We start from the raw sequence: 16,281 nt of genomic DNA on the forward strand, positions 1-16,281 counted from the left end.
AAATTTGGAGTTTTGTTTAAAACTTGGAACATGTATTTAATTTCTCATTCCCCCCCGGCCTCAAACTTTGAAATGGAAAAACAAAATGTTATTTATTCAAGGTAACTTTATACACAGCTTTGCAGGGGGAAAAAAATCTATTAGGTGATATTAAGTGTATGTAGATTGCTTGTTTCCAAAATGGTTAAGTTATTTACATACATATGTAAAATGTACTATACATTAAAGTTAGGTACAACAGCCAGTGAATAGATCACTGTTACATCATTTTTAAAAAATAAGTTCCACTTATGCACGTGGGCTTTGAGCAGATTTCAGGCAGTTCCTGAATAAAAATCAAAACTGGCTACCAGTTGCCATCATCACAGGAAGAAAAACAAAAGAAGGAGTTCCATAAGAAAGATGGAAAATCAGCTAAAAAGCAAGTTATAATATTTATAACAGTTCTTCAGGTGGGGGCGGCAAGTATTCACTGTGATCTTGATCCGAATTAGGAGGAATAGAGAACTCCTGACACTGGATCTCATTGTTGGAATCTGCCTGGTTTTTCATGAAGTCTCCTGGTGGCAGGGGCAAGTTAAGTAAGTCAGGTGGAGGTGGAAATCTTTGTTCGAACTCAGAATTGTGATCTTCACAGACTTGACTGAGACAGTCCAGAGATGGCGGGAGATTGGTGGAATCATTTGGAAGAGGAGATAGAATTGTCACTGTGGGTTTGTCACATTGGTTACTTTCCTGTTCTTCTAAATCAAGAAGTGGGGGAGGTGGTGGAAGCAGATCGGCATCATCTGAAGAAGAAATTGCAGTGCCAATCGTTGATCCACCAGGACTCTCCTCTGATGTACCATTTGCTTGATCTTTTATCTTCTCTGTTTTGGGGTTGTTGGGATCTTCAGTGTGTTCATTTGATTCAAATAACTTAACTTCCAAATCATCTGGTAAGAGTGTGCTTTTGTTTGGTTTCCAGGGCATAAGTGAAACAATTGATGTCCGTTTTGTGGGTACTTCATTTTCTCTAATGTTATCCATATATATGTCGGGGGTTTCACCATCAGCAAATGGAGACCTGCCTGCCCAATTCTGATCATTTAAAACTGGTTTTCTCAAGCATTTCCATAGTACAATTATGATTATAGATACCAACAAAGAAGTCAGAATTATGCCAATTAATATGGCAGCTAAATTAGAATTGGTTTCATGTGAGATATTTTTGCTACTAGTCATTTCTAGGATGAATCCTGGAGTAATCCTAGGTGAACTTTTGACACTTGGTGTTGGTCGTATAGATGGATTATGAACAGTTGGTGATATTGGTTTTCTAGAAGAGGTATGGACAGATGATGGTTGTTGAGTGGAAGTATAGACAAATGGTGGCAGTTGTTTGGTAGAAGTATGGGTAGATGGTGGTAGTTGTCCAACAGAAGTAAACGTGGGTACTGCTGTTTGTTGGGAGGAGGTGTTGGCCGTTGGTATTCGTTGTCTGGTGACGTTATAGGTAAGTGGTTGCCCAGCAGAAGTGTGTGCTGCTGGTTTTTCAGAAGAAGCATAGGCAGCTGGTGTTGTTTGTCTAGCAGCAACTTTGGCAGTTGGTATTGGTTTTGCAGGGGAAACATGGTTGAATTGTGTTGGTTGACTGATAGGATTCTCTGTTGTGTTTTGAGAATTAGCTGAGTTATATGGCCTTGATGATCTAAATAAAGTAGGCTGTGGTTGCTTCTCTGTTGTAATTGCTTCTGTGTCTGAGGAAAATATATCACTGATGTGCCCACAAAACAAAATTAAGATGAAATATTTGGGATCCATTTCAGAATGTTTCCACCCTACCAGAGGTTTTGTAATGAAAGAAAAAAAGACAGGTATTATTTGGTGTCTGGCAAAGTAGGTAGGTACTTATAAGTATTGTTTCTAATTTAGACTTGATACACTGTAGTGTAAATAACTCTTGAATATATTCTAACTTAACCATACAACATTTGGACCTCATAGGCAATAGTCTCTCTCAATTCTTTCATAAGATCTGTACTTGGCCCTGCTGCCCCCCTAGCTGCTGCTGCTGCTTTTTTTTTTTTAAAAGATTTTATTTATTTGACAGAGAGAGACACAACGAGAGAGGGAACACAAGCAGGGGGACTGGGAGAGGGAGAAGCAGGCTTCCTGTGGAGCAGGGAGCCCGATGCAGGGCTGGATCCCAGGACCCTGGGATCATGACCTGAGCCGAAGGCAGATGCTTAACAAATGAGCCACCCAGGCGCCCCAACCACCCCCCCCGCCCAGCTTCTTTACATTACAATCCATTTTACAGTCACACTTGTGAAATACATAGGCTCTTTTTTTTTTTTAAAGATTTTATTTATTTATTTGAGAGAGCGAGAATGAGAGAGAGAGAGAGCACATGAGAGGAGGGAGGGTCAGAGGGAGAAGCAGACTTCCCGCCGAGCAGGGAGCCTGATGTGGGACTCGATCCTGGGACTCCAGGATCATGACCTGAGCCGAAGGCAGTCGCTTAACCAACTGAGCCACCCAGGCGCCCGAAATACATAGGCTCTTGATGCTGGTTCCATGTGCTCTCTATTCTTTTCTTCCTTACTATTAGAAATACACTGATCCTGTTGCTTTGAAGGACACCAGTAATCATCTGTTACCTAATCCAACAGTCTTGACTTTATTCTCTCTTTCTTTTTCTCCCTCTCTTGATCACATTCAATGCTATTGACTATGCCTTCACTACTATTCAAGTAGCTCTTTGTTATAGTCTTCCTTTCATGTTAATCTCACTAGCTTCTGTTTTTCTCTTCTTAAATATGGATACTTGATATTCAGTCCTCACTCTTAGCTACTTTTCTCTGATCCTGATTCTATAAAATTTCAGCTCTCACCTGTATGCCATAACTCCCAAACCTGCACATCCAGCCTAAATCTCCTTAATTCCATTCCATTTACATGACTTCTTGGTGGACATTTCCATGTTATATATCCTACTGTCAGCAAATTTAACATATTTAAAACAGAATTCGTCTTCGTGTCAAAAGTGACTCCTCTCTTTATTTTCATATGGTGCTACCTTTAAGTTTTTTATGCAGAGAGTCTATTGTGTTAGTAATCTCTATAGCATCATCAGTCTAGCACTCTGTCTTTATGTTAGGATCTCTTACTCTTTTTTTTTTTTTTAAGATTTTATTGATTTTGAGCCCTGAGTAGAGGGAGGGGCAGAAGGAGAGAGAGAGAATCTCAAGCAGACTGTGTGCTGAGCACAGAGCCAGATGTGGAGCTCAGTGTGGGGCTTGATCTCCTGACCCTGAAATCACAACCTGAGGTGATATCAGGAATCTGACGCTTAACCAGCTGAGCTGTCCAGGCGCCCCTAGGGTCTCATAGTCTTCAAGGAGTCAGTTCAACTCAGAATCCTAAGTGATCTTTGAATCTGGTTGAGTCAGTTCTGTCCAGTTGGCAAAGTTGTCCAATGCTGCTTTCATTCATTTATTGATTAACACTATCTTTGTGTCAGGCCTGTTAGATTTAAGAGCTACACCCCCCAAAAAAAGTTTCTAGTGGTGGAAACAATCAATAAATAATTATAATAATTTAATAAGTTTTCTCCTAAAGGGATGCAAGAGGTGCACATAGGAACCATTGCAGCCTCGGAGGCTTTCAGGGAGGGTTTCTCAGAGAAGTAAAACTTGAATTGAGTCTTGAAAGGTCTGTAAGAAGGAATTGAGCAACTAAAGTATTACAGTCAGGGGAACAACATATGGACATGGGAAGAGAAGGCACATATGTAAGTTTGGCAGGCAGGGCTTTTCGTGGGATGTGGTGGATGCTAAAACGTGAGGAGTAAATTCCAGTTCTACTTCCAACGTGTAATGATGCACATGAGTGCAAGAACTAGTCATTTCATCTCTCCTGTTCTCAACTGTCTTCTCTCTAAAGTGAGAAGTTACACTAAGACAGTTTTCAGCTCTAAGTGTAATATACTGTTAAACACAATGATAACTATTTGGTTATTAACGTTAGGTTGGTTATTTCTTAGGTAAAGGGACATCTCAGGGTGTTAGATCCTGGTAAATATGATTAGAAACTATAGTTTTTCTAGGATTCCTAGTCCAATGTGAGAGAGATTTGATGTTCTATGCGAAGTAGAGGAACACCCTCAAGTTTTGCAAATAAATAGACTTTTCGGCATATTTGAGTAGTTTTCATTGCTTACTCCTCTGCCACTTGGCACACAGTAATGGTAAACTACCCTGTTCAGGGGAGGGCATATGGTCTCTTCCTTTTTCTTTTCTTTTTTCTTCCTAATACTTCAGGCCTAAATTTAAAATTTTTCTCCTTTAAACTTTCCTGCACACTGCTGATGAATTAATCTTCTGAAAGCATTTATAGTCAAGTTACTGCTCCCTTACTTATGGATTCCCCGTTGCTGTCAAGATAAAAATTCTAAACTGAGTTTTCTTCCTTCTGGCTTGAGTTTACCAATCCTGACTCATGTCTCAACACTGAAACTTCTCATTCAGCCAAATGCGCCTCTTCCCATCTTAAGTACTTTCTAGACACATGCTTTTTTCCCTAAATAGACACTTTTAATTACACTGTTTCTCACCCTCTTAGAGTGTGTTCTCCACCCCCAAACTCAGCCTCTTTTCCTGTCTGAACCGGTTGTCACTGGGCAGACCTCAGCTTAAATCCCCCTTCTTAAATCAAGTTCTCGGTGACTGGCCATAGCGCAGAGAGTTTAGCCATTCCCTGAACCTCCTAGTCTTGCTGTCTTTGTGGTTCCTTAGGTAAGTATTCATGGTCCTACCATACTGACACCTTTATTCTCTCAGATAATTGTGTCATTTTAAAATTACTTTTAACTTTGCACATTTTCTTTTTATTATCCCCACCCATTCAAAGAAGAACCTTGAAGAAAGCAGAAAAGAAAAAGCTTATGTAGAACATATTCTGTATTGTACTATCCCCGGTGTTTTACATAATTTTACTTCATTTAACCTTTAAATGACTATGAGGAATCCTTGACTTACAGATAAAGAGACAAGTTCACTTGCATTAAGAGTTTGCCTAGGTGCCTGGGTGGCGCTGTCAGTTAAGCCTTCATGATCCCAGGGTCCTGGGATCGAGCCCCGCATCAGGCTCCCTGCTCAGCTGGGAACCTGCTTCACCCTCTGCCTGCCACTCTACCTGCTTGTGCTCTCTTTCTCTCTCTATCAAATAAAATTAAAAATAAAAAAAAGCTTGCCTAGTGTTCTATCACCTTTATATATATTATATCACAGATATGTCACCTGATTGACAAGCATGTGCTCTTTCTACTCCCTAAACCGCCTCAGGGGTTTTGATTCCTTTACAGCTAAGTGCAATATATGTTACGAGCTCAGGAAACACTTAACCTGTATTGGCTTCATGGTTCCTTTCCATTTTCTTCACTATTCACGTACTCACTTTTGCCAGAATGTAAGCAGAGAAGATGAAATCTGTTATTAAATTATGCTTGCTATCCATTTTGTAAAAGGTTTCATAAGGGAAAAAATTGAAACTTTTGGCATAAATGTGGGGATTTGAATCATCTCTAGATGGTTATCCATGTGCAGTTCCCACTTTCTATTCTTAACGGATTTCCACCACCCCCAAAAGCCCTTCTTCAGAGTTTCACTTTAGTTTTTTAAAAATGCCATCCAAAGCAACAGAAAATATAGGCCATGAATTGTCTTCAGCTAAAAATGTTTCCTCTTTTGTGACTTCGCTTAAAATTAAAAAAAAACAAAAAACAAAGCCCACACAGTTCCTCTTTTCAATTCACTAAGAAAGGCACTAGAGAAGGAAAGACCCTGAACAGGAACATAATTATAAACCATTTTAGTTTGTAAGATCAGTTTTGATAGGTTCATAGCCTCTTTTGACAATAGGAAGATCATAAAACCTTCAGTATATGAGATTTTTCTACTTGTCATGTAAGGGTTACAACAATATCAAAACCAAATTGCATGTTTTACCTGTTGTGTCTCTTCTTCCCACTCCTCAGTTAGCTGTCTGCCCTCCTAGGGTCTGCTACATCAGAATGCTAGAATCTTTGTTAGCTCTCTACTACAGCAAACCAGAACAGTCCAGAAAAGAAAGAGCAGGATTTAACACAGGAATAAATAGGGGGCATAATAGTGAAGAAACTGACTTTTTCTAACTCAGAGAAGTAAGGCCAGTGTTATTAGCAGTGTAGAAAGTTGTATAACGTATGTATTCTCTTAAATACATAAACCATGTGTACCTGAAGTACCAACATTGCTTCTTCAGGGAGAGAAGGTAAAAACAAAGAACGATATGGGGGGAATGTAAAAAGGAGAAAATGTCAGATCAGATAAAATGAAAAGGAAGTGCAAAGAAATAAAAAATAACACCAAAGAGGAAAATAGAGCAGAAATTACAGGAGACAGCAAATATATGGAAAAGGGATGGGGAAGGTCAGTGGGCTAGAGAAGGTATTGAAAAATTGGTAAAAAGCTGAAGAAAAAGTGGTAGTTATGTAATTAGCAAGAAATTAGGGTAGATGATTAAACTGGAGGAGAAGACTGAAGTAGATGGAAGAAAGGCCTAAGTGCTGCTCTCTGTCACGGGTTTGGGCTTGTGGACCCTGGGAAGCAGCAGGGAGGAGCCGTCTTCCCACGATGGAGGACTTGACTCATCCGTCTTCTCAAACTCACCAGGCTTTCGTTTCAGGTTCTCCTATCTGTTCTAAGTATTCTTAAGATTCTCTTTTTTTAATTTTTTCCTCGTACTATTCAGAACATAACTGCTAATTATTCTAAAGAACCCATGCGTTCTACATGGCATTTTTCTAGAAATCCCTTAGTCTGCTGCCAAGGCAAATCCCACATTTGTCTACCTTCATATGGCAGTATCTTGCTTATTATTATAGGTTGTCACTTTGAGGTCTAAATCTGTGATTTTGGTCCTTTGGCTTTTCCTGAATATTTAAAAAGGTGTGGTTTTTTTGTTTTTGTTTTTGTTTTTTTAAGATTTTATTTATTTATTTGACAGAGAGATAGCGAAAGAGGGAACACAAGCAGGGGGAGTGGGAGAGGGAGAAGCAGGCCTCCCCCTGAGCAGGGAGCCCGATGCGGGGCTCGATCGCAAGACCCTGGGACCATGACCTGAGCCGAAGGCAGATGCTTAACGACCGAGCCACCCAGGCGCCCCTAAAAAGGTTTTAAAAGAGGAAGGAAAACATCAGCTGTGTTTTAACTAAGCATCTTACAGTCAGTTACAGTGAAGGTAGGAGTCCTCATGTATTAGACATGTTCTCATAAATATGCATAAGTACATAAAGAGTACAGTTAAAATTGATTCTGTTAAGTTGGATATAAGAAATGTCATTTAAAGAGAATCAAGGAGATTTGGAGAGCATATCCTAAATAAAAAGGCAAGTATAGGTAACAATATAAAAAATAATACATGAGTGATTAGGACTTTGATATTATTACTACTTTTATTTAATAAGTTACAATATAGGTAGAATAGATTAAAATTTAGTTATATTGTATCTCCAACTGGTTAAATTATTAAGTCATAAAAAGAGGAAAACAGCAATTCTGTATCTTGAGTAGGAATAGAAAGGGAGATTAACCTTGAACTCTAATAGGAAGTATTTGGAGACTTAATAATAATAGCTACCATTTACTGAGTACCCGCTAAATGTTAGGTACTATCCTATTTTAACAAACAGGGTAGTGTTACCTTCATCTTACAGATAAAGAGACGGAGACACAGAGATGTAGGGTAACTTGCCAGTGTCAGAGTTGTTAAGTAGAGGCAGTGATAAAGAAATCATGTCAGTCGTATCCCAGAGTCCTTTCCTTCTGTTATGTGTCACTAAACATGCTGCACTGACTTCCGTAGTAAAAGTATGAAGCAGGAATGCCTAAGGGAGGAGATGTGAGCTCTCTGGAAACAGATACATAAATAACTTCTGGAGGCAGTCTTGAGTAAGGAGTAGGAAAAAAAAAAAAACTACCAGAAAACCAGGTTATGCCTCTGATTCTATGAAAATAGTTATGAGAGTTTTAAATGGTTAACCTATAAGCTATATTTGAGCTAATACATACATATATTTGTGATGACTTTTAAAGATCGGACATTGAAAGGCATCAGATTTATATTTAACAAATTTGAACTTATTCAGAAGTCATAATTTCCTTCTAAGTAGAGTTATATAGGAATTAGTTGAAAAACAAAGGTACTGTTACCCTCTAAATTTTGAACTGACCCTTTAAAAATATATAGAGACAAGTCTTATCTAAAAAAGAGATAAAAATCTTTATATTCTAACTTATGTAATAGTTACTTAGAAAAAAATCCAAAGTGGACTTCTATAAGGGAAAGTCATAAATATTTATGAAATGTTGAAATAGAATATCACCCACTCTGAGTTTATATTCTGTGATATTACAAGTCTATGTAAACTAAACCCTTTGCAGTTTTTATTTGGAGGATATTTACTTTGTAGCTGCCCAGTTTACTCACAGAGTGGGCATGTTGTATGCATATTACCTATTTTCTATTATTTATCTTGTGAGTGTTTTTTTCCCATATCTATTTTATACTGTTTACCAACAGCTCAGATAGTAATGTATTGCATAAATATGTAGATGATATGAATATATGTACACACATTTTATCATAACAGTTTTGTCTTAGTAAACTTTAAAAATGAGCCATAATATTTTCCTATAACCATTATGACTTAAATACAAAATTCTATTTGTGTAAAAAACAAAGCATATGTAATAATGATAATTGAGTACCTCATCTAATCTCCTTTGGTTTCTTTTTTAAATTAAGTGAAGGTGACCATTTTTACCGTAGAAACTAAAGGGGATTAAAAATAATTTAAATCTATGGATTATATATAGGAAAATTTTTATAGAAAGCAAGTTAGAATTTTTAACAGCTGGTATTTGGGGATTGTAAATTCAGTCATATCCCATGGATTCTAGTTTTACTTGTATCCTTTAGCTTTATCCACCAGGGTTATAGTTTATTTCTTTTAATTACAGAACTAAGGCTAACTAACCATTGTGATTGAATAAACTTAAAAGGGCAATATTATACAAACCTAGCTGCAAATTTTTCTTCGAGGCAAGTTCAACATTGAATATTTTTTAATTCCATGCAACCAAATTACAAAACCTGTTATAGATATCTTTAGACTAGCAGAGTTTAAATTTAAAACACTAACAACATTTTAGTTTTAAAAATAAATTTTATATAAAATTAAGATCAAAGCAGATTGCCTGTGTGAAAATTTTCTTACCTCAGCTGTTAACTTCTTTTTGCAGAATGCTAAGTTCTTGTTCTATCTGGACATTTTGGTGATTTGGCTAAGAAAGCAAAAGGGGTGGTTCAGTTCAGATTAAAAATGGTCCTGTAGCAAACTGAAATGCTTTCTGTAGAAAAAAAGGAAGTTTATCGATAGTTGGTTCCGGAAGCGCAATAAGCCACAAAATGACTAAGAAATGCACTACTTATTTTGAAACACAGTTTCCGGCTTTATGATTTGAATATTTTTAATTAATGTTGGTAAGTGAACATTTGAGACTCTCTAGTAATGTGATTATATAATTTAAATACTTAGAATAGAACTTTAGAGGGGAACTTAAATATTCTAAGGAAAAACTGCCAGTTGGGTTATTACCCAAAGTGAGATTTCTTTGCGTAAGAAGCGAATGATATGTTCTGTTTACTCGATCACCTTAGGCAAGTTGCTGTACTTCTGAGTCATCATTTCCTCCTCTGGAGGAATATTTCTCTTAGTGAGTTATTTTGAAGATTAAATAAGATAACATGTATAAATGCCTCACACACAGTAGGAAACCAGTAAATGTTAACATTATTTCCTTGTACATAATTTAGACAAAACCCAGGTAAAAGTATAATTCAGTTTTTTGGACCGAGTACTTTACTAAATGACTTTGGAGTTTCAGTGCACAACTCTTTGATTACCCACAAAGTAGGTAACTTCTCAGTGGAAGGTAAAATAAATTGGGAATCATGATTTAAATAAGTTAAGCAAAGTGGGCGCCTGGGTGGCTCAGTTGGTTAAGCGACTGCCTTCGGCTCGGGTCATGGTCCTGGAGTCCCAGGATCGAGTCCCACATCGGGCTCCCTGCTCAGCAAGGAGTCTGCTTCTCCCTCTGACCCTCTTCCCTCTCGTGCTCTCTCTCTCTCTCAAATAAATAAATAAAATCTTTAAAAATAAATAAATAAGTTAAGCAAAGTATATTGAAAAGAGAATGAGTCAGTCTGAATAAAAATTTCTTTGGGCAAGTCACCTTTTCTAGCCTCTTTCCTCATCTGAGAAATGGAGGTCATAATTCCTAATTTTTTTTTTCTTTTCAAAGATTTTATTTATTTATTTGAGAGAGAGAGAGAGAGACAGAGAGAGCATGAGAGGGGGGAGGGTCAGAGGGAGAAGCAGACTCCCCGCCGAGCAGGAAGCCTCCCGATGCGGGACTCGATCCCGGGACTCCAGGACCACTACCCGAGCCGAAGGCAGACGCTTAACCATCTGAGCCACCCAGGCGCCCTCCTAATTTATAAATTTGTTATGGGATTAAATAAATGTAAAGTACCTAGCAAGCATAGCACCTGTTAGAGTAGATACGGTAAGTATTAAGCCATGCCCTGCTTTTCCCTGATCACTACAGAGGATCATGGACTGTTGAGACCTAGTTCTTAACATCAGGGTACTTATAACTTGGCACAAAAGGAATAGTTTTTGTTTTTAAGGGGTCCTACTATAAAGCAGAAAATAATCAAAACACTGTGAACTTTTGATTCACTTATTTTAAAATCCCTGAATTGAGTATGTGGACCATAACACCTGGGGTAGAAAGCAAAAGTGTTCTTTTTTCAGAAATAACTTTTAAATTTTGAACTCAAAATGTATCTTAATCTATCGTGTTTAAACACTGTCAAGTCTGAAAAGGAACCACTTCTGTTTGTTCATGAACTGTCATTGGATAGCATCATTCTGAGGGTGTTGGTGAGTGATGAATTTTAAATATTCCTGCAATAGGAGCTTTATCTTTTTTTGTCAGAAAATGGTTGACCTGTATGTTGAATATGAAAGTACTTACCTAGTTAATGTCTTATTTTTTTTAAAGGACACTGATTTGTTTAAATTTCCTCGGACAAGTATATATGACACTTGACTCAATGAGTGATTTGTGTAGCACTATTTGTTCTAGTACACAATCTCAAATTTTTAATTTATACAAGATGGGAGCTCTGCCCAGTTTCATTGCCAGTCTGGTCCTTTTTACCCTTCAAAAGATAACCTGATGTCACCATGATTGGCATGAGTGTTCTCTTCCCTTTTTACTTTTTTGATATTTAGCTTTATCTGGAATAATATGGTTATAATTTATTTATTTTTTTAACAAATTGGTAATAAATTGATCATAAAATTGATGCTTTGGTTTTTCCCTCCCATTTTAAGATACAAATTAGATCTCTGAAGCCTTGGTGCCCATAAGAAGTGATTTTGATGACCAAGACCAATATCACCTAGGGAATTAATGCAGAAATTACCAGGGCTTGGAGGTTACCCCATTCCAGCTGAATCAGAAAGAGAGAGTGGGAATTAGGTATTAGCTAGCTTTAAAAACTCTTCAGATGATTCTGATGCACAATCAGGATGAGAATCACAAACCTAGAAGGGAGGGTAAGATTGTGATCATATTTGGAAAAAAATATATAAAATTTTTTCTTAAATGGCTAGCATATTGCCCAAAATAAATGCTCAATAAGGGATGAGAATTTTTAAATGTAGCTTGGTCTTTAATTAGTATGCCCTGGATCAATTTTAGTAGATAGTTGGAAAGTCTCTCAGACCAACTTCTGTAATATATTTAACTGAAGGTGGAAGTCTTGATTTAAGTGTAAGTCATTATTTTACTCGAACCCAATTTCTTGAAAGGTTAAACAATGACCTGGAGTATCCTGTTTTCCAAATGAGAGCAAACATACACACATCTTTCCTTTGCTCATGTCACATTAGATAGTAAAAAAAAGTAAAACTGATCATTTATTAGGCCACTTGGCACCCTTGAAGTCAGAAAATTAGTCACCCTTTGGATATTTGCTATAAATATTCCAATAAGCAGTATTTATAGATTAGAGGTACATTGCATTTAAACAGTAAGATGTGCTTTACATTTACACTTGGCCTTCTGTTGTGGTTACAATCTCATCTGTTTCAGTTAAGCTCTATTTCTTATTGATCTTTACAGTGTGTTGCCTAAGATAATAAACGGAATACAATTATATGTAGTCAGTTTTATTCTGAGTCTTAATTCATTATACAAAATTAAAAGTTTTAATTAAATATTTATAGTAGAAAAACACTTTCTTCTGTGTGCCATATGTAAAGATGAAAACATGTGGCATAAAATTAGCTTTATTGGTATATGAGCTGGTCCAGATTCTGTCACGTTCGGCAAAGGTACCGTTAAACTACAGTTCAACTCTGCGCACTAGGAATTTGGCTTCTGTTAGATGCTGAAGCATATACTTGCCTCTAAGGACACACTAAAACTCTTCAAAGTTCAATTACATTCAGATGAAGATCATCTAACTACTGTTGCTGAACAGGAAATATTTATTTAATTGTCCCTTTCTGCCTCCCATTCCTTCAACTCGTCTTTAAAACCTTCCCCACATTCTCAGGTGTTTGGTTATTTACTTTTTAAAATACTCAGTGTAAGGACAAAAGTGCACAGTTTAAGTAATTGAGAAGGTGGGCAAACTTCTCCCCTTCTCACTTGCTGGATTCTAAATTGCAGGGCTGCTATGTCAACAAATTTTAGACCACCGAACCAACATGTTGGCATTAAATATCAAACTGATTTCATTTTTGTACTTCATAAACTTTCTCATTGCTCCTTTGCATTTTTCTTGACTAAAGTGCCTGTTAGTTAGTGAGTTTTTCAGTTCCTCCTTCATCTTTTCTTTCCCTTGTAGCTATGAGTGTTCCAGTAGATTGCATCATTAGGTTGGGCCCTGTGAGCTGTTGTGCTCTTTTCCAAGTGTCTGATTCAGCAGGCCAGAGACCACTGCTTGCCAGAAAATCACCGTTGCTTCTAGGCTGACGCTTGCCTACTTGTTTTGATCGTCTGAGAGATGAGACTTTGTTTGCCAGAACTACAGTTGATAGAAATAGAAGGGTACAGATAAGAAAAAGCACTGCAATTATAACGAAGCAAATTAGCATAGCCATTTTGTTGTTGTTTTCCTCACAGACCTCTTTTTTGAAAATTTCACGGTGACTTTTGGTTGTGTTTTCTGTGCTCTGTACCGTTGGAGAACTGTTCCTGACGACAGAAGGTATATAAAGCTCCAGTTCCGATATAGGAGTTAGAGATGTGACCTGAGATGATGTTGCTATTTCAGTCCTGTTTATAGAGTTACCTCTTTTATCTACTGTAGAAGTTGTAGGGTTTGTGTTAATGTTTTCATTTTGGTTTCTGCCTGGCTTATTTTGAATATCTGGATCCCAGACAGTAGTACTGTTAGCCCACAGATGGGTATAGTTTGCGTTTATTCCAGGAGACCAAGAAAAAACTGTTGTCGTCAGAAGGGCAAGATGCAGGTAAAGTCCTGTGTGCTCCATGTCCATGAATATGCTGGAAATCTGTTGGGAGAGCAGTATAATTTATTAATTTGGGAAAGAATAATGGTTCCTGGTTGTTGTGATTGTAGTTAAAAGATGGACAGCTGATATCTTACAAAGTGAGCTACAAACTCATGCCTAATATTTGCTATCCTGTTTGAATTCCTTCTAACTGACTTTTTTTCTGTCAGACTGTGTATAAAGAAACAATTTAATTTCTGTTATTCTTTCAAATGCTAGAGGTTAGCATTATAAATAACTGTGAATCATTTTAAACTGAATCCCGTGGTTTTGTATAGTTTTCTCCCTCCCAAGCATACTAAACTTCAGCTTTGAGTCACATACTTCTGCTTTGTTTTTTTGATTCCTTTTTTTTTCTTCTGCTCCCAACCATTTAAGGATCTTTCTTGCAGAAACTCCCCACCTTCTAACAAATGTGTCACCAATCTTTATAGTAAAGGAGAAATGTGGCCTTGAGCATTTTGCTTCATGTGTGAAAAGAAAACGCAAATGGCTTTTTTGGTTTTTGTTTTGGGGTCGAGAAAGGGGAAGTGTAGCAACCAAAGGAAAATGGATTTCAAATAGGAATTCAGGATGTTCTTTTTTCTTCTTGGGTGTTTATCTTGAAGCTTAGAATAAAGCTGGTACTTAGAAATATGCTCCTGGTATTTGTGAAAGCAATCATATGGTGGTGGTTCTCTCTTTTCACCGGTATATCCCCTGACTTATTGTGGCTTTCTAAAAGCAAAGGCATGCCAGATTTCTTCTGAATAATCTCAAAAGTTAAACCAAAGTTACTGACTTTTTTCATCATCATTTATGCTTAGCATGTTTTTGTATCCCTGTTTTGACATAACTTTTTTAAGTAAATTATACAGTAAAATAGAGAACATCAGGTTTGGGGGGGATTTAGACTATGGGAAGTGGGAAATCAAGGCAGATCATAAGTCTCAACATATAAATAAAAAAGATGAATTTTAGTTTTGTCTTCAAGCTCCTTGGAAGCCAGTACAAAAAGGGAACAAGTCTGTTCCTAATTCTCATTATCCACCCTATGATTGAAGATTTAAATAGAACTCTTTTGTAGTAATAATCTGTTCATCTGAGCTACTTTTGTAAGAATATTTTATTGTTAGCATTAAACAGAAGCAAAACTAGATTATTCGTCTGAGACTTACTCAGTGAAATTACCTATTTAAGAACCTTATTTTAGAGAAGTTCTTCTCAAACTTGAATGTGCATGGGAGTCTTTTTCTTGTTGTTGTTTTGTTTTTCTTTTTTTTTTTAATTGGATTCTGATTCTGTAGGTCTAGGAAGGACCTGAGATCCTGTATTTCTAACCACCACCCAAGTAAGACAGATGCTGCTGCTAGTCATGCTTTTTTTGAGTTTCGAGGTTTTATTAGAAATAGTTGCTATATGTCATTGGATAAAATTTGTATGCTATTGATATACAGAAATTGAAAATAACAAATGTTATATATTGTTATACAAACAAAAGTAGCTTGTAATAAACAATGCTAAATGGAAACTAGCCACTGAAGTAGTATTTCCTAAAGGAAAAAACCTTTATTATGTGTTCTAGAATTAAGATGACTTTTTGGATTATGCTCTTTAATAGTTAAAGATATTGCACACTGACTTCTCTATAATAGTGTTTAGCTTCAGTTTTTAAGTTGAATAACAAAAATCTTTGTATACTTTATGATTCTTTCACAAAGAGAAATACTTTAAATTGGATTAGCAAGTAATTTCCATCCTTTCATACTAGACTAGATTTCTGCATTCAGTGCTAAAATTATTTAAAGTGGGTTATTCTTATCACATTAGTTCATCAACAATGTAGTATACATCTTGGTATTCATACACATTTTAGCAGTGCTTACCATGCACGGGGTAGATAATAGGCCCGCTGTTGATTGTCTTCAGCCAGATGTACTGTCATCCCCAAATAAACAAACTGTTAACAGAATGAGACTTTCTCTTGCCCTTACAAATGCCTGAGAATAGAGGACTGTCTCTGCATTCCTAATTTATGCCATGGAGGCCAGGTTATGCTATCAAAAGTTTTCTTTATCTCTGGTCATTTTCAATACAATTTATAATGCCTAAGCATTAGTAATGAGAACTTTATTTTTTCAACTTTTTAAATAACAAAACTTTTCAATTCACTGTGGAGTCTAAACTCAGATCCTTCCTAATTGTGATAAAAACTATTGTTGATAAATCTTTCCATTTCTAACTTAAATATTACTTAATAGGACAGAAAAAAACAGCATACATTTTCAATCACTTATGATTCTACTTTGTTAGTAAGATTCTTAGGTACTCTTTGAAAGCACTTCCTTGAGCACTAGTCCATACAGTTACGAGTGAAAAGGCATAACAAAAGCCGAATATATATGACCTACCTTACAAATTCTTGGTCAAAATCTGATTATAACCTGATTTTAATAAGCCACTTCTTTTCTTGTCTTGAAGCACAGCTTCCAAGTAATTTAAAGCAGAATAGACTTGGAGAATATGAACCTTAAAGTAAATCTGCAGTTAAAAAAAAAAAAAAGGATATGTACAGCTAGCTTTCCACTTTTAAAACCAAACCACAGATGACACATTTCCTT

The 16,281-nt window shown here is 36.6% G+C and overlaps 3 protein-coding genes across 11 annotated transcripts in view; 1 reads left to right on the forward strand and 2 right to left on the reverse strand.

Moving 5' to 3' along the window:
• The window catches only part of NF1 (neurofibromin 1), a 276,874-nt gene that overhangs the window by 213,708 nt on the left and 46,885 nt on the right, over positions 1-16,281 (forward strand). The window lies entirely within an intron of this gene.
• Positions 67-13,411, reverse strand: EVI2B (ecotropic viral integration site 2B). Of its 2 annotated transcripts, XM_073879385.1 has the most exons (3): positions 13,292-13,411; positions 9,302-9,368; positions 67-1,820 (listed from the first exon to the last, which is right to left on the reverse strand). In XM_073879385.1, exon 3 carries the CDS (start codon positions 1,801-1,803, stop codon positions 436-438), a length of 1,368 nt encoding a protein of 455 aa, XP_073735486.1. In that variant the 5' UTR covers positions 1,804-1,820; positions 9,302-9,368; positions 13,292-13,411; the 3' UTR covers positions 67-435. The 2 variants fall into 2 exon arrangements, with proteins under 2 accessions (XP_073735486.1, XP_025706993.1); XM_025851208.2 differs by lacking the exon at positions 13,292-13,411 and having other exon boundaries at positions 9,302-9,434.
• Positions 12,313-16,208, reverse strand: EVI2A (ecotropic viral integration site 2A). The gene is made up of 2 exons (XM_025851210.2): positions 16,072-16,208; positions 12,313-13,681 (listed from the first exon to the last, which is right to left on the reverse strand). The coding sequence occupies exon 2, from the start codon at positions 13,664-13,666 to the stop codon at positions 12,962-12,964; it is 705 nt and encodes a 234-aa protein (XP_025706995.1). The 5' UTR covers positions 13,667-13,681; positions 16,072-16,208; the 3' UTR covers positions 12,313-12,961.

The sequence above is a fragment of the Callorhinus ursinus genome, unplaced genomic scaffold (assembly GCF_003265705.2).
Source record: "Callorhinus ursinus isolate GAN/ISIS: 27379988/994484 unplaced genomic scaffold, GSC_fseal_2.0 scaffold34, whole genome shotgun sequence".
Taxonomy (NCBI): Eukaryota; Metazoa; Chordata; class Mammalia; order Carnivora; family Otariidae; genus Callorhinus; species Callorhinus ursinus.

What these genes read in the sequence shown, in the direction of transcription:
- EVI2B (XM_073879385.1), bottom strand. Translation starts at nt 1,803, where the DNA reads ATGGATCCCAAATATTTCATCTTAATTTTGTTTTGTGGGCACATCAGT.
- EVI2A (XM_025851210.2), bottom strand. Translation starts at nt 13,666, where the DNA reads ATGGACATGGAGCACACAGGACTTTACCTGCATCTTGCCCTTCTGACG.